The sequence below is a fragment of the Pongo pygmaeus genome, chromosome 14, assembly GCF_028885625.2.
Source record: "Pongo pygmaeus isolate AG05252 chromosome 14, NHGRI_mPonPyg2-v2.0_pri, whole genome shotgun sequence".
NCBI lineage: Eukaryota > Metazoa > Chordata > Mammalia > Primates > Hominidae > Pongo > Pongo pygmaeus.
This window is the reverse complement of record NC_072387.2, coordinates 61,299,958-61,324,752: the sequence shown is the minus strand read 5'-3', so window position 1 is coordinate 61,324,752 and position 24,795 is coordinate 61,299,958. Positions and strand designations below refer to the sequence as shown.

Below are 24,795 nucleotides of genomic sequence, written 5' to 3'. Positions count from 1 at the left end.
AAGACCCTGCAGGAAATGGCCTCCAGCCAGGTGTCACAGCAGAGCCCGCTGACATTCTAAGACATCCTCGGTGCATGGCTAATTGCTCTGGCACTTGAGTATTTCTTTGGGTCCCAGGATTCAGCATCCCGCTCTGAGGGATGCAACCACCCCCACACCTTCAGAGTCACCGGAATGCTGTTTAGGGGCCAGTAGACAGGATAGAGTGAGGAGGAAAGGGGACATCCAGGAGTGCAGGACAAGCTGCCCGCGGCGGGAGAGAGAAGGGAGGAGAGAGGTGAGGCGCTGGAAGGGGTGGGGACAGCTGGGCTGGCCCAGGCGGGACCATGCACCGTGTGTGCGCGCGGCGTTGAAATGCCCTGCACGTCGGGGCAGCGGGACAGAGCCCAGGGCGCCCAGGGAGTCTCCGAGTGCCTCGCTCCTCCCGCCGCAACCATGACAGAGAACTCCGACAAAGTTCCCATTGCCCTGGTGGGACCTGATGACGTGGAATTCTGCAGCCCCCCGGTGAGTACCGCCAGGGATTCCACACGCAGGGCCCTGGTTGTGTGAGTATCTGGTTCCACAGTTCGGACTCAGGGATGCGTGCCACCGAATGGGTGTGTTGGCGGGGGGATAAATTTGGGTCCCAAATGTGTGCGTGGGGTGTCGCCCCACGCATATGAGTGTGCAGAGGTCACGGCATCCACAGGCGGGTGCGGAGGGGCGTCCCGTGGCCGGTAGAGGGTGCAGGTCCTGGGGCGAAGGCCCTGTGCTGCGGGGTTTGCTCATCCCACTTCCACGCCCGACTGCAAAGGGCCCTCGGCAGGGAGCGCGGCGAAAGGGGCACCCGTAGGAGCTCGAGCGAGCTGTTTCCCGCCCGACTCCCCAGTCCCTGGGGGCTACAGCGTGGGGCCCGGGTGCGCGGGGGGCCGCAGGTGCGGGCGGCACAAACGTGACGGTCCCTTTCCCGCCCCGGCCCGCAGGCGTACGCTACGGTGACGGTGAAGCCCTCCAGCCCCGCGCGGCTGCTCAAGGTGGGAGCCGTGGTCCTCATTTCGGGAGCTGTGCTGCTGCTCTTCGGGGCCATCGGGGCCTTCTACTTCTGGAAGGGGAGCGACAGTCACGTAAGTCCGGAGGGCGGCGCGCGGGGACCCCCGTGTGGCCTATGGTGCCCCTAGGGGGAGCCCGAGCGCGGGCCGGCGAGGGGCGCGCGGCTGCCGGAGGGCCCCTGGGCCCAGCGTGAGCTCCCCTCTCCCATCCCACTCTGGCACGCGGCTTTCCGCCTTAGGTCAACGTTGTAGAAAAGCAAGTGAAGGTTTCACGGGAGAAGATTGAAGCGTAGAGTAGGGGAGAATGCAGTGGACGGTCCGAGAAAGGCCATTCTCGGCTCATCTCCCACTAAGCAGTGGCGCGACCGTGGGGAAGGCTCGTCACCTTTTGGCCTCGGTGTACTCGTCCTGAAGGGAAGAAATGGAACTGGACGATCTCTAAGGCCTCTCCCTGCTAAGAAAGGCTGTGGATGTAAAATCCAGGACAAAGATAGTGGAGGAATATTCAGACCCATTGGGAAGGAATTTTTGCCTTTCAGAAGGTTTTTTTGTGACCTACCCATGAACATTCCCTTCTCTCTCTGGAAAACAAAAACAAAAACAAAAAACAAACAAACAAACAAAAAGCCTAACTTCCTTAAAGGTGGAAAATCTCTTTAACAATTAATTCTGGCCTAGTCATCACATGTGGTTTAATAGTAGGTGTTTTACTAACTGCTGTCCTACTTTCTTTGTATGCAACCATTTATTTTAAAGCTCCATGGCTCTCGAGGAGTATAAAGACTGTTTCTAAGTTGACTGGGCAGAGCTCCAGTGTGTTCTCTAAATACTCTGAAAGTGTTCACCTATGTAAAAGGGGGCATTTTTATCTTGATGACCACTGCCAGGTCTGGTATAAGCTTATTTCGACTAATGGAAAAGAATTCCATCTCCAGGGCACACACAAAGGCCTCTGTCATAATCACTATCCTCAGAGGATTGGTGATTGCTGTTTTTTCCTCTCTCTCCTACCATGAAATGCAAAGCATGAACGAATTCCAGTACTTACAGAAAATGGTGCTGAAAGCAATTCAACCATTTTACACATCACATCTTCTGCAGTCACTGCATAATTTGTATTTTTAACTCAAATGTCTAATGTAGATAAGCATGCCATTTAGCACCGAGTCTGTTTTAGAGACTATATCAAATTTACAAGCATCGATTTGTAAGATCAGAATTGCACTGTATTTTGTGGGTATTTGAAAAGTGCCTTAATGTATTTGTATTTTAAATATAGAAGCTGGGCCAGATGCTCATGTTTGAAACAGCAAATGTGAATAAGAGAATGATTTCAGTATCTACATCTCCATTAATAGCAGGTTTAGATTGTCATCTGTTTGGGAAATTCTGTGGTTTTAGAATGTAAATGCTATCTTTTAAATAACAAAGCCTCAATGGTATAGGTCAATGGGGGATAAAAATAGCTATGCTTTTTTTTGATAAAGATTCTGGACATGATATATTTTAAAATGAATACCATTTGTCATTTAATTATTCAAGGTAAACATCACTAACTGACAAGCTTCTAAAAAGAGAGATTAAACAATCATACTGAATAAGCACAGCTCCCTTTTTTCATATCTTTTACTTTACTGCAAGATGGTTGGTTGTCTGGTTCAGGAGAGCAGTATTAAATTCTAAGAATTCAGAGGAATAGTGAATCACATTTTATTGCCAACAATCAAAGTTATTGCTATATCCTATACAGACAGGAGAATGAAGAAAATCATGATAGTTTTTTTCTCCCTGATCCATATGACTTAAGTATGAAAAACAAATCACAAAATACTAAATAGAGTAACTTTGGCACCATCTAGGCATAGCACATGCACAGGTCTGCTTTGCCTGAATACAAATCTAAATAGCTCAGACAAAATGTAATCAAAAAAGGTAAGTCTTTGTCAAACAGAAAGACTTGTCAAACCAAATGGATTATCCACTCTTTGGGGATTATCTGTGCCTCAGCTCCTCTATATTGGTTTATAGAGGAGAACCAGCTGTAATTCACCTCCTATCCTTTTCATGTAGGTAAATCCCCTTAGGACAGGTTTACTGAAATTTAGCTGGAGGACTATGAAGCACCGGAGTACTAATAATCAGGGGACGACTGAACTGGGCTCCAATATTGAGGCCATTTTTCATCCACATTATTGTAAATGGAACAAGGCATTGAAATATGGGAAATTTCCACCAATATGAGATAACTGACAACCCCACCCTGTGGGATGAGGGAAGGAGATCATTGCTCGGGGCCTTTCCTCTCAGACTAATTTTTCTAGACATTTTCCCAAACATTATGTAATTAATCTTATAGAACGTAGGCCTTATTAAAAACTCATTAGCAAATATCCTTGGCTGTAAAAGGCACCATATTGAGCAGAATTTTGGCAAATAATAAATTTCATCTTATTTGGATAAAAATAGCCTTGGGTGTCCACAGCTCCATGGACTTAGAGCAGATAAGGTAATTGCTGCTCCAACAGCCCAGCCTCATCCCCAGCTCAGAGTCTAGTATGTTAGAAACTGGACTGCCTCCTCCCCCCAACATCCTCCCCCAGTAGCTTCAGGAGGGGGACAGCTTCACTGCTGTCCCCATGCAGATGGCTCGGTGCACATAAAAGGTGGGCTGCAGGCCAGGCGTGGTGGCTCACGTCTGTAATCCCAGCACTTTGGGAGGCCGAGGCAGGAGGATCACTTGAGGTCAGGAGTTCAAGACCAGCCTGGCCAGCATGGTGAAATCCCATCTCTACTAAAAATGCAAAAAAAGGACGGGCGCAGTGGCTCACGCCTGTAATCCCAGCACTTTGGGAAGCCGAGGCGGGCGGTTCACGAGGTCAGGAGATCAAGACCATCCTGGCTAACACGGTGAAACCCTGTCTCTACTAAAAATACAAAAAAAATTAGCCGGGTCTGGTAGCGGGTGCCTGTAGTACCAGCTACTTGGGAGGCTGAGGCAGGAGAATGGTGTGAACCCGGGAGGCGGAGCTTGCGGTGAGCGGAGATTGCGCCACTGCACTCCAGCCTGGGTGACAGAGCAAGACTCCGCCTCAAAAAAAAAAAAAAAAAAAAAATTAGCTGGGCGTGGTGGTGCATGCCTGTAGTCCCAGCTCCCTGGGAGGCTGAGGCAGGAGAATGGCTTGAACCTGGGAGGCGGAGGTTGCAGTGAGTCGAGACTGTGCCACTGCACCCCAGCTTGGGTGACAAAGCAAGACTCCATCTCAAAAAAAAAAAAAAAAAAAAAAAACGTGGGCTGCAGCTGCACAACCAAGATGCCCTACGTCAAGCTTGTCCAATCCGTGGTCTTGCATGTGGCCCAGGGCGGTTTTGAATACAACCCAACACAAATTCGCAAACTTTCTTAAAACATTATGAGATTTTTTTTTTTTTTTAGATTTTAAAAAAAAATTCATCAGCTATCATTAATGTTAGTGTATTTTATGTGTGGTCCAAGACAATTCTTCTTCCATTGTGGCCCAGGGAAGCCAAAAGATTGGATATCCCTGCACCTAGTTAGGGAGGCTTTCTGGGGAGAAGACAGCCAGAGGTAGTGGGGGAGGAATGTGAAATTCAGACCACAGGCCACTCTTCTAGTGTGACAACCTTGTCTCCTTAAGAACTGCTAAGAATTTAGAAATGGTTATGTTCTTAAATGTTGCATTGCTTTACTAGTTAGTAAAAGTAAAAGTAAAAGCTTTTAATGTGCAATGTTCTTAAAAAAAAAAAAAAAAACACAGAACCTCTTGTCACATGAGTGGAAGACACTCACATGGGTGTTTCCTACCAGGCTCCTTCTGACAGTCATCACTGACCCATATGAACACTGGCTGCTCAGAGAGCACCGGACAGAACAGAAACTTCTTTCCAAATCTCATCTGCAGGAGTCCCGTCTCAGCCAAAGAAAACAGGTTTCCCAAACCTGGCTGATCATAAGGGCCACCTGAGGGGCAAGGGGAAAAGAGACTGGTGGGCTGTGCTCTAGCTCCACTAAATCAGAACCCCCAGGAGTAGTTCTTGTGATCAGGGAAGCCTAGGAGACAGTAAATTGCAGACATCTAAGTTCCTCAGAAAGAGACAGGGAAGGAGGGGCAATGAGGGATGGTTGAGCTGAAAAAGGACACTGGTATTTTCTGTCCTGCTGAATGAATGCTGTTCCTAAAAGGGTGCTGGATAGCAAAGCCATTTCTGTATCTCTGCTGATAATAAAATAGTGCACTGTGGGTCTTGTAATAGTGAGTTTTCTTCAAGAAATGGATCCAACAATAACAGATCCTTTTTCCAGTGTTTGTGCATGTAGCAGTCACTCTTCATAATGAGGAAGAAAAATCAGACTTGAATTGGATCTAAGCTATTTGCAGTTTTGACTGGCTGACCTGACATTAAGTAGTAACAGTTTTTCATCAGTTCTCATTCCTCCCCTTTAAAGATTTATATATATGTGTATATATACATTTATAATTTATATATAAGATATGTAATATATCATATATAAGATATATAGATATACATACATATGCATCTAAATCCAAAAAACAAAAAAACCTACCTCCTAGCCCTGCCACACAGAAAGGTCTACCAGGACAGCAGCACACTGAGCAGGAGCAGCATCTGAGTTATTTTGAAACCAGTGCAGTAATCAGGTGTCTGAGCCCTTTAGGTCAGCTATTAGTGGCAAACTTTAAAAAAAAATGTTTTAAGTGTTGAAATTTGTCTTTCTAACAAAATGTTACTCAGAAATGCAACACATAAGACAGAAAAAGCAGAGCCACTCTGGTTAGACTATGGATGGACAGGAGAGAACAGAGTGCCACAGTGCCATCCTCACCTCTAGGCCATGCCCGGGAGATCCCAAGAGTTCTAAGGACATAGATGAAAGCCACCTCTGAGGTCCAACTTCATTATACATTCGTGGCAACTCACAAGATCCAGAGATGAGTGGTGTGGCCACCTGTTTTCCTGATTACTGGACTGGTGCTCTTCTGCAGCGCCAGGTCCCTTCCCCTCTTCCACACTCCCCACACATCTCATAACAAAATGCCCTACAGCACCATGGGCCTGCCCCATAGAGTCGTTCAGGGAGTACTACCGTTTTGAGCTGAAACAAACATGCACATTGGCCTTCCTCTACACACATGCTGCTCTATACCAAGCATACCCTGGTCCTGTCTGCAGTCCTTTCCATACACCTAATACCATATACCATATACCTGAGACACTGCATGCCTAATCTTGACCAAAGGATGAAAACAACTTGTGAAATTGAGGTGCCACTGCAGACATGTTCAGCTGGGAGCCCAATTAAGCTTCTGCCTCCTCAATTTCCATTTATCTATCAATAGTGCTCAACCCAGATGCATAATAGAATTGAGCTTTAGAAAAAGAAAGACCTATGCCCAAGTGCCCTCCCCACAGCTTCTGATTTAATTTGTCCAGGGTGAAACCCAGGCATGGTACCCAGAGAGTCTACCCAGATGCTTCTAAAGTACAGCCAGCATTGCAAATTACGGAGCTATTGGAATAGGTGTCAGAGACAACCAAAGGTTTTACTCTTAAGGTATTTTTAAGGAAATCATTGCGTTAACTGATTGCTGTATGAATGAAGTCGTCATATGTAAATGTATTATTATTAAGGACTATCTCATGTATCTCTGAAACATATGGACGCTACCTCATACACTGCCGTTCTAAAGATAAGCCCTGAATTGCTCGAAAAAGAAACCATCACTAACTCTTATGCTCACTTTCAGATTTACAATGTCCATTACACCATGAGTATTAATGGGAAATTACAAGATGGGTCAATGGAAATAGATGCTGGGAACAACTTGGAGACCTTTAAAATGGGAAGTGGAGCTGAAGAAGCAATTGAAGTTAATGATTTCCAGAATGTAAGTATATTTCATGCATTTAGAGAATTTAACCAGGCAAGCCTGGGGGACTTTTCTAATTCAAGGAGAAGCAGCGTTTCTCACACACATCCAAATGGTAACTGTTCTTTATAGCAGTTGTAGTGCCACTAATCCACACATGTAGCATATTCTCTCTGAGAAAGGACCAGACTTTGTCCTTTATATTTGCAAAAGAAAAAAACAACACTTCAGTTGTAAAATACCAAAAACAAAAAGAACCACCTTTATTGAATTCATGTACATAAGGATTTAGCTGTTTTGAAAAAAATTTTTTACTTCTAGGAAATTAAAGGTATGTCCCTAGAGATCAAAATAAAACTTGATTTTTAAAACTGGAAGAAAAAAACCACAATACCATAGTATTGAAAAGAGCAGGTTCTTCTTGAAATTATATAAAAGTCTTGGCAGAAAGACTTGAAGGAGCTATTTCTTTTCAAGCGGATTTCTGTAACATGATGAATAAAATGCTCAAAACAATCCAAGAATGTTGCAAGATTTGAAATGTAAATTTCTGAAGAAGAGGGAAATTTTAATGACCTAATAATCTCATCAACAACAGGTGGGATCTATTTGCATACTTTTCTCAATTCTGATTTCCTATTTAATCCAGAAAATGACCATGAGCAAATTCTCCTATTATAGCATATGTTTTCTGACCATAGCATATTACCATAGCATATTAGAGATAAAACATTCACATCTCCTTTGAAAAGGAGACTGTTTAGTTTCGATTTTTTAACAAAAATTTCATTTACAGGCAATTTGAGACATTAGGCTGTGCAGCAATGTTTTGGTGTACATCTGCAAACCAAAGTGTCATTCCAGGCCGAATTTCCTGTTGGCCAACATAAATATTTTATGCTCTTTCATGTTTTACTGTGAGGAAGAGGCATCACTATTTGTGTTCTCCTGTTAAATCTGCAGATGGAGTAGGTGAAACTTCATAATGAAAAAAGGCTCTTGAAAATAATGTCTCTTCTGATAGTTTATTGGTCCACAAACACCTCATCGACCCATCTTCCTCTGATTGATGAGAAAAGCTAAAGATGCTTTTCATTTGAGTGAAAGCACTCCTCTTGTTGGTATCAAAATATACCTCATAAGTCCATTTGAATACCCAACAGATGCTAACATTAGAGCTACTGTGATGTCAGATATTATTTGATCATGACAAGGACTATGTTCAGAATGGTCTCTGCTCTGGGAACAGCCTCTGCTGCTCTGTATGTGCCCAGATGCACTTTGTTTAGTCATAGCTTTGCACGTGATTCTGGTCAATGCACAAGTATAATTTCTCTGCACTTATTAAAGACTTTTACTGCAAGACCCAGGACAGGGTAAAATCATTTTTTCTTTGTACTACTCAATATAAACTAATAAAATGTGACTCCCCAACACACATTATTCAATCCAGAAATTGAATACCTGTGGTGTGCCACAATATTAAGATATGCAAAGGGAGCTACAAAGATGAATAAGAAAAGATTCATCTTTCTTGAGATGTTCATGTATCAAAAATATTCTTTTAACATATTTTAATAGCAAACCTATATTTCTGTTTTATAATCCTTTGGTTCTTTTCTAATAATGGTATCGATTGTGTTTTGTTCTCATAGACCAACAGGGCCACAGATATTTTATAAACTGATCAATTCTCTTTGATAGCTTCCACATTTCTCTAAGTCAGAACTGGTGAGTAGAATATTTTTTTGATGGATAGAACGTGTTATGGGTTTAAACAAGCCTGAACTTTTGAAAACACATGAATCAGCCACTATGGTACCTACGCTATTACTTTCTCCTGTATTTTGAATCAACAGTCAAATTCAAGAAGCATTTATTGAGACATACTGTGTGCAAGGGATGGTGCTAAGCAGGGGGAATGCAAAAATGATTGACCCTTCCCTCAAGGACCCTTCAGTTCAGTTCAGGAGGCAGACGCACACACAGAAATAGCTTCAGGTTAGCCTGGAAAACGTGTTCCAATGAGCTGTTAACAGAGAGGAAACATCCTTGCTGAATAGGGGACTGGAGCAGGTCTTACAGAGGTAGTGATGACCAAATCAGGTCCTGAAGAATAATTAGGATTTCAACTATCAGACAGGTAGGGGAAGGCTCTCCAGGCCCAGGGAAAAATAGTGAACACGAATGTGCAGGCTCGCTCCAGGGTTCTAATTCTAAGTAGCCCAGTTCAGCCCAACTTGGGGAAGGAAAGAAGATGGGGATGCAGGTGGGGCTAGATTATAAAAGGTTTTGAATTGTAAATGAACAGTCTCCCCAGTTCATTCAGGACTCCACCAAGATTTTAGTAGAACCCAGTGGAAAAAAACAACCCCCGACAGAGGATAGCACTGAAAAAAGTGCTCCAGGCTCTCCACCCTGAGAGATAGAAAAGCCAAGTTCATTCATACTGTATGAGTTACATTCTAGTTATACTCTCACAAGCACCAGTGCTGTTGCTTTAAGCCAACCCCCTCGGACTGAATGCCCCATTTATATAACAAAAAGCCTTAGAAATTGAAAGAATATCCCATCAAAAAGTGGGCAAAGGATATGAACAGACACTTCTCAAAAGAAGACATTTATGCAGCCAAAAAACACATGAAAAAACGCTCATCATCACTGGCCATCAGAGAAATGCAAATCAAAACCACAATGAGATACCATCTCACACCAGTTAGAATGGCCATCATTAAAAAGTCAGGAAACAACAGGTGCTGGAGAGGATGTGGAGAAATAGGAACACTTTTACACTGTTGGTGGGACTGTAAACTAGTTCAACCATTGTGGAAGTCAGTGTGGCCATTCCTCAGGGATCTAGAACTAGAAATACCATTTGATCCAGCCATCCCATTACTGGGTATATACCCAAAGGATTATAAATCATGCTGCTATAAAGACACATGCACATGTATGTTGATTGCGGCACTATTCACAATAGCAAAGACTTGGAACCAACCCAAATGTCCAACAATGATAGACTGGATTAAGAAAATGTGCCACATATACACCATGGAATACTATGCAGCCATAAAAAATGATGAGTTCATGTCCTTTGTAGAGACATGGATGAAGCTGGAAACCATCATTCTCAGCAAACTACAAGGACAAAAAACCAAACACCACCTGTTCTCACTCATAGGTGGGAACTGAACAATGAGAACACACAGACACAGGAAGGGGAACATCACACACCGGGGACTGTTGTGGGGTGGGGGGAGGGGGGAGGGATAGCACTAGGAGATATACCTAATGCTAAATGACGAGTTAATGGGTGCAGCTCACCAACATGGCACATGTATACATATATAACAAATCTGCACATTGTGCACATGTACCCGAAAACTTAAAGTATAATAATAACAAAATTTAAAAAAAAAGAAATTGAAAGAATAAACTGATGGGCATATGGGGGTTCACTGTATAATCCTTTTAATTTTGTGAATATTTGAAATTTTTTATTTAAAAAGCTAGAGAAAGTAAAGATAGCATAACCTATCAATTCAGCCTCCAACTATAAGGTAAAGGAAAAATGAAATGAAACTAATTTATATTAAAAATATGGACTTCATATGTAAATGTTCAGCCAGATGCACTAGAAGATATAAAGTCAAACACTTATAGTAGAAGCTGAATGACTGTCAATGCCACAGCCCAAAATGCAGACAGACACAAGTGTGTGTTGGCAATTTAAATGCTATGTAATTTTCTCAAACAGTGAAGAAAAGTACTGTTTTCTCTCCATTTCACAGTAATTGCATTCCTAGGAAATTTGTTGTACATTAAGACTATGCCAAAAATTACTTTGTGTTTACAAATAAAACAACATTGGGTTCTAGACACTGATATTTACAAACAGGTTTTTTTCCTCCAACCCAGGACAATTAGTTCTTCAGGACTGTCCCAGGCTCTGCAGGACCTGCCGTCCCTGGGCCCTGTGCAATAAAGGTCAGGAGTGCCCCCAATCTTTGTGACAACAAGAAACTTCTCCAAGGATTTCTAAAGTGCCCTCCTGGGGACACGAACTCCTACCATCCTTGGGAACCTCTGGTCTAAGTCATAGAAATAGATGAGATACCTTAGAAAGAAAAAAATGTGCAGCCAAGGTAAGATTACGTCACTCTTTTGAAAAAAGAATGTTAGATTCTTGGACTCTCTACTCATCACCCTTGCTAGCAAATTTCTTCATTACCACCAGCTTCTAAAGCCTGTTTGTTTGCAAAAACAGGAGGTTTGCTTGGCTTTCTTGTGCTTCTTTTAGTTCCCTCTGTTTAATCTCTTAATATATCTGGCTGCTTGATGTGGAGTTTCAGCTAGATACGGTGGTTAATATGTGTGAATTCTTTCCCACACTTCCCACCCCATGGGGGTTTCAGTTCTCACTGCGGTGTGTCAACTGTCAGAACCAACTTAACACTAGATTCCCATTCAGTGCTGCGAATCATTCAGTAGAATCAGCTTTCCCCTTTGGGGATACGGTGACGGTTGTATAGCGTTCCCTCTACACATCTCACGTTCAGGGGATGTGTTTGAAGTTAAGAGAAAATGTCACATAAGAAGGCATCATCTCCCTCCCTGCCTTCTGTTTTTCAAACTATGAGTCCTAAATTTACATGCCAAATAAGAGCAGCGGCCCTACAGGAGGTAGCATAAGAGAAAGCAGTTATTCTCCACGTGTATTCCTCAGGCTGCCAGTGGAGCATCACTTGGCTTGTTAGAAATGCAGATTTTAGGCCCCACCCCAGACCTACTGAATGGGAAACTGGGGGTGGGGCACAACACTGTTTAATTTAACAAGTCCTCCAGGTGAATTTTTTTTTTTTTTTTTTTTGAGATGGAGTCTCGTTCTGTCGCCAGGCTGCAGTGCAGTGGTGCGATCTTGGCTCACCGCAACCTCCGCCTCCTGGCTTCAAGCAATTCTCCTGCCTCAGCCTCCCGAGTAGCTGGGACTACAGGTGCACGCCACCACACCCAACTAATTTTTGTATTTTTAGTAGAGATGGGGTTTCACCATGTTGGCCAGGATGGTCTCCATCTCTTGACCTCGTGATCTTCCTGCCTTGGCCTCCCAAAGTGCTGGGATTACAGGCATGAGCCACTGCCCTGGCCCAGGTGATTTTTTAATTTGCCTTTTTAAAATTGTTACATAATATTTTATATATTTATAGGATATATGTGATATTTTGTTACATCAATAGGATGTGTAATGATAATGTTAGGGTATTTGGTTTTCATTTCTATGTGTTGGGAACATTTCAAGTCCTCTCTTCTAGCTACTTTGAAACATACAATACATTGTTGCCAACTATAGTCACCCCACTCTGCTACTGAACATCAGAACTTATTTCTTCTATCTAACTGCATGTTTGTACCACCCATTAACCAACCTGTCTTCATTCCCCCAGCTCCACCCATATATCCTTCTCAGCCTCTGGTATCTATCACTACTTTCTGCTTCCGTGAGATCAACTTTTTTAGCTCCCACATAGGAGAGAGAACATATGACATTTGTCTTTCTGTGCCTGGCTTATTTCATTTAACATAATGACCTCCGGTTCCATCCATGTTACTGCAAATGACATGATTTCATTCTTTTCTATGGCCAAATAGTATTCCATTGTGGATATATATATGTATATACCAGTGGTCCTTCTCCCTTCCAAGTAGCTGTGACTACAGGCACACACCACCACACCTAGCTAATTTTTAAAAATTTTTTGTAGAAATGGGGTCTCACCATGTTGCCCAGGCTGGTTGCAAACTCCTGGGCTCAAGCAATCCTCCTGCCTCAGCCTCCCAAAGTGTTGGGATTACAGGCATGAGACACTATCCTTGGCCCTTTTTTATTCTTTTTTATTTATTTTTGTCTGACTGGGTTATTTCAAAAGACTTCTCTTCAAGTTCTGAGATACCTGAAATAGTCTATTGTTGAATCTTTTTTTTTTTTTTTGAGACGGAGTCTGGCTCTGTTGCCCAGGCTGAAGTGCGGTGGTGCCATTTCAACTCACTGCAACCTCCGCCTCCTGAGTTCAAGCGATTCTCCTGCCTCAGCCTCTTGAGTAACTGGGATAACAGGCGTGCACCACCATGGCCAGCTATTTTTTATTTTTTTGTATTTTTAGTAGAGATGGGGTTTTGCCATGTTGGCCAGGCTGGTCTCGAACTCCTGACCTCAGGTGATCCACTCACCTTGGCCTCCCAAAGTGCTGGGATTACAGGCATGAGCCACTGTGCCTGGCCTCTATTGTTGAATCTTTTAAGTGTATATTGTATTTCATTCAATGAATTCTTCAGTTCCATAATTTCTATTTCATTCTTTTTTATAATATACATCTCCTTATTAAATTTCTCACTCATATCCTAAATTGTCTTTCTGATTTCTTTGTCATGTTTTTCAGTATTCTCTTGTATCTCACGGAGCTTCTTTAATATCAATATTTAATTTTTTTTTCTGGGATTTCATAAATTTGTTTTTGATTGTGATCTGTTGCTGGAGAATTATTGTATTCCTCCGGGAGTGTCATGTTTTATTGCTTTTTCATGCTTCCTGTGTCCTTGTGTTGATATCTGTGCATCTGATATAATAATTGCTTATTACAGTTTTTTAAATTTGCTTTCATAGGGGTGGACTTTTGGTGTTGGTTAGGTAGGGCACTTCAGCTTTCATTCTGGGTGCATGCAGTAGTATAATCTCTGTATGATTTTTTTTTTTTTTTTTTTTTAGCTGTAAACAGCGTCAGTGGTGTCTGTGATTTTTCTTGGTAGCTTAAGGTGTGGTTGTTAATGAAGACTGTTCTGAAGTTTTGTGGGGGACCCAGGGGATTTTTGATACACGGGAAGGTTTGTGAACCACTGATAAAAAGAAACTTGGGTCCAAAGGTTATTGCAATAACTTTAAAAGCTTTGTTACCTTGAACACCTTTCTCTTTCATATGGTAGTCTTCAACCCTGGCATCAACCCTTTAAATTATAAACACCTGGGCAGCTTTTACGAATACCAATACCTGGGCCCCAGAGCAAACCAATCAAATAGGAATCTCTGGGGGGCCCAGGCATCTGTGTTCTTAAACCCTCTCCAGTGAATTCAGGTGCAGTTAAGAGCCAAGCCTCAGCAGTAAGCCTCGGAGTTCCTCTTCTGTAAAGTGGGGATAATGCCCCTGTCTCTCTGAGTGAGCAGTAGTGCTGGGAGAAATAGGTGAAATTAGTTACATATGTATACATGATTAATTAAGCCACAAGACAAATAATAAAGAGCTTGAGGAAGAATGAGCCTTTTCTTCTGTGTTCTGCAGTCCTTTACTCACCAGCTTCTGTAGGGCTCCTGGCTCTGTGACTACATAAGGTAGAGCTATCCATGAATCCCCTCCAGCATGACTTACATTTAATTTTCTTCTTCATTGTAAAGGGCTGAATCTTGAGCCAGGATCCCTAGATTTTAAGTGTTTTCTTCCCCCATTCCTTATCACTGGCCCTGGTACCATTTCTATATCATCCCAACACTTGCCTCAACTCAACAGAGGACTGGTAAGGTTCAGATTTGTGCTAGTATCTCCATTATTATACCATAAAAACTGTAGGCCTTTAATATTATTTTAGGTTCACTAGTCCTGAAACTAACAGCAGCAGGAGGAGAGTAAACATTCCTGGGACAGAACATCCTGTTACCCCTCATGTCCTCTGTGGATAGAATCGGGGCTGTGCTGTCAGCCAAGACTGGAGCTTTGTGGCTGATGTTTCCCTTGAGGCAGGTCCTAGGCAGACCAAGAGAAGATATTGTTTATATCTCTCAGGAGACAAAAAAAACCATCTAAGTCCTTGGGTAAGGTATAGAAGGAAAGTTCAGGACCAGGTGCTGTAGAAAGTTTTACTGTTTACTCTGGGCTCAGTAACCTAGGAAAATTCTGAATTCATAGAATTAATTAATTTGACCAACATCTTTTGAGAAGCTTTGTGGGGTCACCAAAAAAGAAAACAAAAAAGATTCAAATACTGATCTCGAGAAGCTTATAACTAAGTAGGCTGTGTATAGTTGAGTAAGCAACCCAGTTGAGGAATGAAGACGGGAGGACTTATGGGAAAGCAGAGGAAAGACAGCTGCTTAGGCTGAGATGTTCAGAGAAGGCTGCATGGAGAAGGTGGCATTTCATCTGAGCTTGTGAATATAGATGGAATAACTAACATATTCTGTCCCAGCTCAAATATCATCCCCTCATTCAGTCACCTCCCCTGACTATGCTGTCTAAATTACCACCTCATCATTCCTGTCTTATTTTTCTTCTTAACGGTTATTACCTGACTTTATCTCTATTCTTGTTTATTTTTTTGAGACAGAGCCTCGTTCTGTCACCCAGGCTGGAGTGCAGTGGCGATCTTGGCTGTCTGCAACCTCCGCCTCCCGGGTTCAAGCGATTCTCCTGCCTCAGCCTCCCAAGTAGCTGGGATTACAGGAGCCCGCTACCACACCCGGCTAATCTTTGTATTTTTAGTAGAGACGGGGTTTCACCATGGTGGCCAGGCTGGTCTCAAACTCCCGACCTCAGGTGATCTACCCACGTCGGCCTCCCAAATTTCTGGTGGCATAAGCCACCATGCCCGGCTGTTTTTGTTTGTTTTTTGTTTTTGTTTTGAGACAGAGTCTTGCTCTGTTGCCCAGGCTGTGGAGTGCAGTGGTACGATCTCGGCTCACTGCAAGCTCCACCTCCCCGGTTCACCCTATTCTCTTGCCTCAGCCTCCCATGTAGCTGGGACTACAGGCGCCCGCCACCATGCCTGGCTTTTTTTTTTTTTTTTTTTTTTTGTATTTTTAGTAGAGATGGAGTTTCACCATGTTAGCCAGGATGGTCTTGATCTCCTGACCTCGTGATCTGCCTGCCTCGGCCTCCCAAAGTGCTGGGATTACAGGCGTGAGCCACCGCGCCCGGCTGCCCGGCTGTTTTTTATTATTGGTAAATAATGCTAAAAGGTAAGTTCCATGAGGGCAGTTCCATCTCTTTTGTTCATCCCTGTCCCTAGCACCCGGAACAGCATCTGGAACACAGTAGACACTCAATAAATCAAATAAATGAACAAATGGATGGATAGATGGATCCACTTTTGTTTCATAGGGCATCACAGGAATTCGTTTTGCTGGAGGAGAGAAGTGCTACATTAAAGCGCAAGTGAAGGCTCGTATTCCTGAGGTGGGCGCCGTGACCAAACAGAGCATCTCCTCCAAACTGGTGGGTACCAACATGCCTGAGACAGTGAGACTGCTTGGCAAACATTGTTTGAAGGCACAGCCCTTTTGGTTTTTATTTTTTGTTTTTATTTTTATTTTTATTGAGACAGAGTCTCACTCTGGAGTGCAGTGGCGCTTTTGGCTCACTGCATTCGATTCTCCTGTCTCAGCTTCCCAAGCAGCTGGGACTACAGGGACGCCACCACGTCCAACTAACTTGTTGTATTTTTAATAGATACAGGGTTTCACCATGTTGGCCAGGCTCTTCTTGAACTCCTGGCCTCAAGTGATCTGCACGCCTCGGCCTCCCAAAGTGCCAGGATTATAGGAGTGAGCCACCGCGCCCAGCCTAAAGGCACAACACTTTTGGTTTCTAGTATCTGGATAGGTTCATAACTAGATGGTAAATTCGATTTCTTCTCTGCCAAAGGAATTTAAACTGTTTTTGTTCTACTGGGGTCAAGGGATTCTTCTCATGTGATATAGTATATTTAAATGTTTTGGGAAGCCACATTTTAAAGTGCATAAAGGGGCTGGGTGCTCATATGGCCTTATTTGCCTGAGGTTAGGGAACTATCTGATCTGTGGTTAAGACTCCACAACAGAGGCAGGCATGGTGGCTGATGCTGGTAATCCCAGCACTTTGGGAGGCCAAGGTGGGCAGTTCATTTAAGGCCAGGAATTTGAGACAAGCCTGGACAACACGGCAAAACCCTGTCTCTACTAAAAATACAAAAAATTAGCTGGCCGTGGTGGTGCGTGCCTATAGTCCCAGCTACTCAGGAGGCAGAGGTGGGATGATCACTTGAGCCCAGGAGATTGAGGCTGCAGGGAGCTGAGATTGCACCAGTGCACTCCAGTCTGGGCAACAGAATGAGACCCTATCTCAAAAAAAAAAAAAAACCCCGAAAGAGACTCCACAATAAAGACAAAGGACTCCACAAGATACAGTCTTCATTAAACGGACCCACAATAGCGGATCACACAGCTTCTGCTGGAAAGCAGCCACAGGGCACTCATCCCCCACCCCAACACCAGCTAGCTTCACTGAGAGTGGTTCTAATTGTTTTGCCCTACGTTAAGCTGAGATAGCTCCTCCTACAACTTCTTCCCATTGGTTCAGGTTCAGCGCATTGAAGCTACACAACATATATCTAATTCCTTTTCTATGTGTCAAACCTGTGAGTTTTTAAAACATGTTTCTTTCATTTATTATTAATAACTTGCCTTTGAGCTTGATTTTTTAAAAATTTACTTTAGGAATTGCATACAGAATTCTAAAGACACATTTAACAATAATAACTTACTTTTAATGGTAGTTTAGGGCTTACAAAATGGTCCCATTGATTATTGCCTCTTATTTGAGTTGTGGCAGGATAGAGCGGAGAGAAAATGGGCTTTGAAGTCAGAAAAACGTGGATTTACATCTCAGCTCTCATACTCCCTATGGATATTGTCATCTGCAAGCTGGGGGTATGCATACAGTGCCCATGGCCCTCAAATCTACTTGATGGTTGACAGATGGCTGCTGCTCATTGTTGTTAATTTTATTATGATCATCTTTGATCCTCCCAGTATTCCTGAGAGGGAGGTAAAGCAAGTATCAGCTCCCTCAAGGCAAAAGAGGAAAACTATATGGGTAAGCAAAGGTGCTTGGAAACTGCCTGATTGTTTGCCCCCATAGGAGCAGCTGCAGGCGGTGTCTCAAAACAGAACAAAACAAAAGCTAAAAAAAAAACCCATGAGTTTGTAAAGCTGGCTACCATTCCTCTGTTTTCTTTTTTCTACTCTGTTTCCCATCCATCCTGTGAGATGTATTCCAGACCTTCCTTGCTCTGGTCATTCTCTCCTGATGGTGTTCCAGCTGGTTCCTTATGAGCCGCGCTGTTCAGAATCAAAGGTCGTCTTCTCGGTGCGAGTATGTTATACCAAGTATAAAAATGGGACCAAGACCTCCTTTGTTCTGACCCTTGAGCTTCTCTTATTGCATTACCATTTTTTATAGTCATATCCCTCAGTTTCTGTCATGAAGACTTCAGTGAACTATAATCCTTGCCATTTTCCCTATAAATGGACCCAGAACTTGTTCTCCTCTCCTGCTGACCCAGATTTAATCATAAGTTTGCAGTATATTTTCTGAGTTTTTAAATACATTTTTCCCTGATTTTTAAAAACAATACTGTGTTACTGTAGGAAATTTGAGAGATACATAAAAGTATATATAGAGATGGCCGAACAGGAACAGCTCTAGTCTGCAGCTCCCAGTGAGATCAACACAGAAGGCAGGTGATTTCTGCATTTCCAACTGAGGTACCTGGCTTATCTCACTGGGAGTGGTTGGACAGTGGGTGCAGCCCACAGAGGGCAAGCCAAAGCAGGGTGGGGCATAGACTCACCCAGGAAGCTCAAGGGATTGGGGAACTCCCTCCCCTAGCCAAGGGAAGTTGTGAGGGACCGTGCCATGAGGAACAGTGCCTTCCAGCCCAGATACTATGCTTTTCCCATGGTCTTTGCAACCTGCAGACCAGGAGATTCCCTTGGGTGCCTATACCACCAGGGCCCTGGGTTTCAACTGGGTGGCCATTTGGGAAGACACTGAGCTAGCTGCAGAAGTCTTTCTTCATACCCCAGTGGGGCCAGGAACACCAGCAAGATAGCACCGTTCACTCCCCTGGAAAGGGGGCTGAAGCCAGGGAGCCAAGTGGTCTAGCTCAGCAGATCCTACCCCCATGGAGCCCAGCAAGCTAAGATCCACTGGCTTGAAATTCTGGCTGCCAGCACAGCAGTTTGAAGTCAACCTGGGACACTTGAGCTTGGTGGGGGGAGGGGCGTCTGCCATTACTGAGGCTTGAGTAGGCGGTTTTCCCCTCACAGTGTAAACAAAGCCGCCAGGAAGTTGGAACTGGGCAGAGCCCACTGCAGTTCTTCAAAGCCACTGTAACCAGACTGCCTCTCTAGATTCCTCCTCTCCAGGCAGGGCATTTCTGAAAGGAAGGCAGCAGCCCCAGTCAGGGGCTTATAGATAAAACTCCCATCTCCCTAGGACAGAGCACCTAGGGGAAGGGGCGGCTGTGGGCACAGCTTCAGCAGACTTAAACATTCCTGCCTGCCAGCTCTGAAGAGAGCAGTGGATCTCCCAGCACAGCACTCAAGCTTGGCTAAGGGACAGACTGCCTCCTCAAGTGGGTCCCTGACCCCCTGGTGCCTGACTGGGAGACACCTCCCAGCAGGGATTGACAGATACCTCATACAGAAGAGCTCTGGCTGGCATCTGATGGGTGCCCCTCTGGGACAAAGCTTCCAGAGGAAGGAACAGACAGCAATTTTTGCTGTTCTGCAGCCTCTGATGGTGATATCCAGGCATACAGGGTCTGGAGTGGACCTCAGCAAACTCCAGCAGACCTGTAGCAGAGGGGCTTGACTGTTAGAAGGAAAACTAACAAACAGAAAGGAATAGCATCAACATCAACAAAAAGGACATCCATACAGAACCCCATCCAAAGGTCACCAACATCAAGGAAAAACCAGTGCAAAAAGGCTGAAAATTCCAAAAACCAGAACGCCTCTTCTCCTCCAAAGGATCACAACTCCTCGCCAGCAAGGGAACAAATCTGGATGGAGAATGAGTTTGACGAACTGACAGAAGTAGGCTTCAGAAGGTGGGTAATAACAAACTCCTCTGAGCTAAAGGAGCATATTCTAACGCAATGCAAGGAAGCCAAGAACCTTGAAAAAAGGTTAGAGGAATTGCTAACTAAAATAACCAGTTTAGGGAAGAACTTAAATGACCTGATGGAGTTGAAAAACACAGCACGAGAACTTCGTGAACCATACACAAGTATCAGTAGCCAAGTGCATTAAGTGGAAGGAAGAAAGGATATCCAAGATTGAAGATCAACTTAACGAAATACAGCATGAAGACGAGATTAGAGAAAAAAGAATGAAAAGGAATGAACAAAGCCTCCAAGAAATATGGGACTATGTGAAAAGACCAAACCTACATTTGATTGGTGTACCTGAAAGTGACAGGGAGAATGGAAACAAGTTGGGAAACACTCTTCAGGATATTACCCAGGAGAACTTCCCCAACCTAGCAAGACAGGCTAACATTCAAATTCAGGAAATACAGAGAACACCACAAAGATACTCCTCAAGAAGAGCAACCCCAAGACACATAATCGTCAGATTCACCAAGATTGAAATGAAGGAAAAAATGTTAAGAGCAGCCAGAGAGAAAGTTCAGGTTACCCACAAAGGGAGCCCATAAGACTAACAGTGGATCTCTTGGCAGAAACCCTACAAGCCAGAAGAGAGTGGGGGCCAATATTCAACCTCTTCAAGAAAAGAATATTCAACCCAGAATTTCATATCCAGCCAAACTAAGCCTCATAAGCAAAGGAGAAATAAAATCCTTTAGAGACAAGCAAATGCTGAGAGATTTTGTCACCACCAGCCCTGCCTTACAAGAGCTCCTGAAAGAAGCACTAAATATGGAAAAGAAAAACTGGTACCAGCCACTGCAAAAACATACCAAATTGTAAAGACCATCAACACTATGAAGAAACTGCATCAACTAAAGAGCAAAATAACCAGCTAGCATCAGAATGATAGGATCAAATTCACACATGACAATATTAACCTTAAATGTAAATGGGCTAAATCCCGCAATTAAAAGACACAGACAGGCAAATTGAATAAAGAGTCCAGACCCATCGGTGTGCTGTATTCAGGAGACCCATCTCACGTGCAAAGACACACATAGGTTCAAAACAAAGGGATGGAGGAATATTTACCAAGCAAATGGAAAGCAAAAAAAGCAGAGGTTGCAATCCTAGTCTCTGATAAAACAGACTTTAAACCAACAAAGATCAAAAGACAAATAAGGGCATTACATAATGGTAAAAGGATCAATGCAACCAGAAGAACTAACTATCCTAAATATATATGCACCCAATATAGGAGCACCCAGGTTCATAAAGCAAGTTTCTTAGAGACCTACAAAGAGACTTAGACTCCCACATAATAATAGTGGGAGACTTTAACACCCCGTTTTCAATATTAGACAGATCAATGAGACAGAAAATTAACAAGGATATTCAGGACCTGAACTCAGCTCTGGACCAAGCAGATCTAATAGACATGTACAGAACTCTCCACCCCAAATCAACAGAATATACATTCTTCTCAGCACCACATCACAATCATTCTAAAATTGGAAGAAAAACACTCCTCAGCAAATGCAAAAGAATGGAAATCATAACAGTCTCTCAGACCACAGTACAATCAAATTAGAACTCAGGATTAAGAAACTCACTCAAAACTGCACAACTACACGGAAACTGAACAACCTGCTCCTGAATGACTACTGGGTAAATAACGAAATGAAGGCAGAAATAAAGATGTTCTTTGAAATCAATGAGAACAAAAACACAATGTACCAGAATCTCTGGGACACAGCTAAAGCAGTGTTTAGAGGGAAATTTATAGCACTAAAATGCCCACAGGAGAAAGCCAGAAAGATCTAAAATTGACACCCTAACATCACAATTAAAACAACTAGAGAAGCAAGAGCAAACAAATTCAAAAGCTAGCAGAAGACAAGAAATAACTAAGATCAGAGCAGAACTGAAGGAGATAGAGACATGAAAAACCCTTCCAAAAATCATTGAATCCAGGAGCTGGTTTTTTGAAGAGACTAACAAATAGATAGACCACTAGCCAGACTAATAAAGAAGAAAAGAGAGAAGAATCAAATGACACAATAAAAAATGATAAGGGGGATATCACCACCGATCCCACAGAAATACAAACTACCATCAGATAATACTATAAACACCTCTACACAAATAAACTAGAAAATTTAGAAGAAATGGGTAAATTCCTGGACATATACACCCTCCCAAGACTAAACCAGGAAGAATCTGAATCCCTGAATAGACCAATAAGAAGGTCTGAAATTGAGGCAGTAATTAATAGCCTACCAACCAAAAAAATCCCAGGACCAGACGGATTCACAGCCAAATTCTACCAGAGGTACAAAGAGGATCTGGTACCATTCTTTCTGAAACTATTCCAGACAATACAAAAAGAGGGACTCCTCTCTAACTCATTTTATGAGACCAGCATTATCCTGATACTAAAACCTGGCAGAGACACAACAAAAAAAGAAAATTTCAGGCCAATATCCCTGATGAACATTGATGCAAAAATCCTTAATAAAATACTGGCAAACTGAATGCAGCAGCACATCAAAAAGCTTATCCACAACGATCAAGTCGGCTTCATCCCTGGGATACAAGGCTGGTACAACATACACAAATCAATCAACATAATCCATTACCTAAACAGAACCAATGACAAAAACACATGATTATCTCAATAGATGCAGAAAAGGCCTTCAATAAAATTTAACACCGCTTCATGCTAAAAACTTTCAGTAACCTAGGTATTGATGGAACATATCTCAAAATAATAAGAGCTATTTACGACAAACCCACAGCCAATATCACAGTGAATGGGCAAAAACTGGAAGCATTCACTTTGAAAACCAGCACAAGACAAGGATGCCCTCTCTCACCATTCCTATTCAACATAGTGTGGGAAGTTCTGGCCAGGGCAATCAGGCAAGAGAAAGAAATAAAGGGTATTCTAATAGGAGGAGAGGAAGTCAAATTGTCTCATTTTGCAGAATACATGATTGTACATTTAGAAAACTCCATCGCCTCAGCACAAAATCTCTTTAAGCTGATAAGCAACTTCACCAAAGTCTCAGGATACAAAATCAATGTGCAAAAATCACAAGCATTCCTATACACTAATAATAGACAGAGAGCCAAATCATGAGGGAACTCTCATTCACAATTGCTAAAAGAGAATAAAATACCTAGGAATACAACTTAGAAGGGATGTGAAGCACCTCTTAAAGGAGAACTACAAACCACTACTCAATGAAAAAAGAGAGGATACAAACACATGGAAAAACATTCCATGCTCATGGATGTGAAGAATCAATGTCATGAAAATGGCCATATTACCCAAAGTAATTTATAGATTCAATGCTATCCCCATCAAGCTACCATTGACTTTCTTCACAGAATTAGAAAAAACTACTTTAAATTTCATATGGAACCAAAAAAGAGCCCGTATAGCCAAGACAATCCTATGCAAAAAGAACAAAGCAGGAGGCATCATGCTACCTGACTTCAAACTATACTACAAGGCTATAGTAACCAAAACAGCATGGTACTGGTACCAAAACAGATATATGGATCAATGGAACAGAACAGAGCCCTCAGAAATAATGCCATACATCTACAACCATCAGATCTTTGACAAACCTGACAAAAACAAGCAATGGGGAAAGGATTCCCTATTTAATAAATGGTCTTGGGAAAACTGGCTAGCCATATGCAGAAAACTGAAACTGGACCCCTTCCTTACACCTTATACAAAAATTAACTCAAGCTCGATTAAAGACTTAAATGTAAGACCTAAAATCATAAAAACCCTAGAAGAAAACCTAGGCAATACCATTCAGGACATAGGCATGGGCAAAGACTTCATGACTAAAATACCAAAAGCAATGGCAATAAAAGCCAAAATTGACAAATGAGATCTAATTAAAGAGCTTCTGCACAGCAAAAGAAACTATCATCAGAATGAAGAGGCAACCTACAGAATGGGAGAACAAATTTTTGCAATCTATCCATCTGACAAAGGGCTAATATCCAGAATCTACAAGGAACTTAAACAAATTCACAAGAAAGAAACAAAAAACCCCATCAAAAAGTGGGTGAAGGATATGAACAGACACTTCTCAAAAGAAGACATTTATGTGGCCAACAAACATATGAAAAAAGGTTCATCATCAATGGTCATTAGAGAAATGCAAATCAAAACCACAATGAGATACCATCTCATACCAGTTAGAATGGTGATCATTAAAAAGTCAGGAAACAACAGATGCTGGAGAAGATGTGGAGGAATAGGAATGCTTTTACACTGTTGGTGGAACTGTAAACTAGTTCAACCATTGTGGAATACAGTGTGGTGATTCCTCAAGGATCTAGAACCAGAAATATCATTTGACCCAGCAATCCCATCACTGAGTATATACCCAAAGGATTATAAATCATTCTACTATAAAGACACATGCATATGTATGCTTATTGCAGCACTATTCACAATAGCAAAGACTTGGAACCAACCCAAATGCCCATCAATGATAGACTGGATAAAGAAAATGTGGCACATGTACACCATGGAATATTATGCAGCCATAAAAACGATGAGTTCATGTCCTTTGCAGGGACACAGATGAAGCTGGAAACCATCATTCTCAGCAAAGTAACACAGGAACAGAAAACCAGACACCGCATGTTCTCACTCATAAGTAGGAGCTGAACAATGAGAACACATGGACACAGGGAGGGGAACATCACACACCAGGGCCTGTCAGGGAGTGGGGGTGCTAGGGGAAGAATAGCATTAAGAGAAATATCTAATGTAGATGACGAGTTGATGCATGCAGCAAACCACCATGGCATGTGTATACCTAAGTAACAAACCTGCACAGTCTGCGCATGTATCCCAGAATTTA

General features: G+C 42.7%; 1 protein-coding gene across 4 annotated transcripts in view; it reads left to right on the top strand.

Annotated features, from left to right (window-relative positions):
* Nucleotides 1-260: 260 nt before the first annotated feature.
* The window catches only part of CNMD (chondromodulin), a 36,462-nt gene continuing 11,927 nt past the window's right edge, over nucleotides 261-24,795 (top strand). Inside the window, exons 1-4 of one of the 4 annotated variants that reach the window (XM_054446915.2) lie at nucleotides 261-507; nucleotides 966-1,106; nucleotides 6,818-6,958; nucleotides 16,084-16,197. In XM_054446915.2, the coding sequence (XP_054302890.2) occupies nucleotides 355-507; nucleotides 966-1,106; nucleotides 6,818-6,958; nucleotides 16,084-16,197 (549 nt within the window). In that variant the 5' untranslated portion in view covers nucleotides 261-354. The remainder of the gene's footprint in view (nucleotides 508-965; nucleotides 1,107-6,817; nucleotides 6,959-16,083; nucleotides 16,198-24,795) is intronic. The other 3 variants (XM_054446914.2, XM_054446917.2, XM_054446916.2) reach the window with 3 other exon arrangements.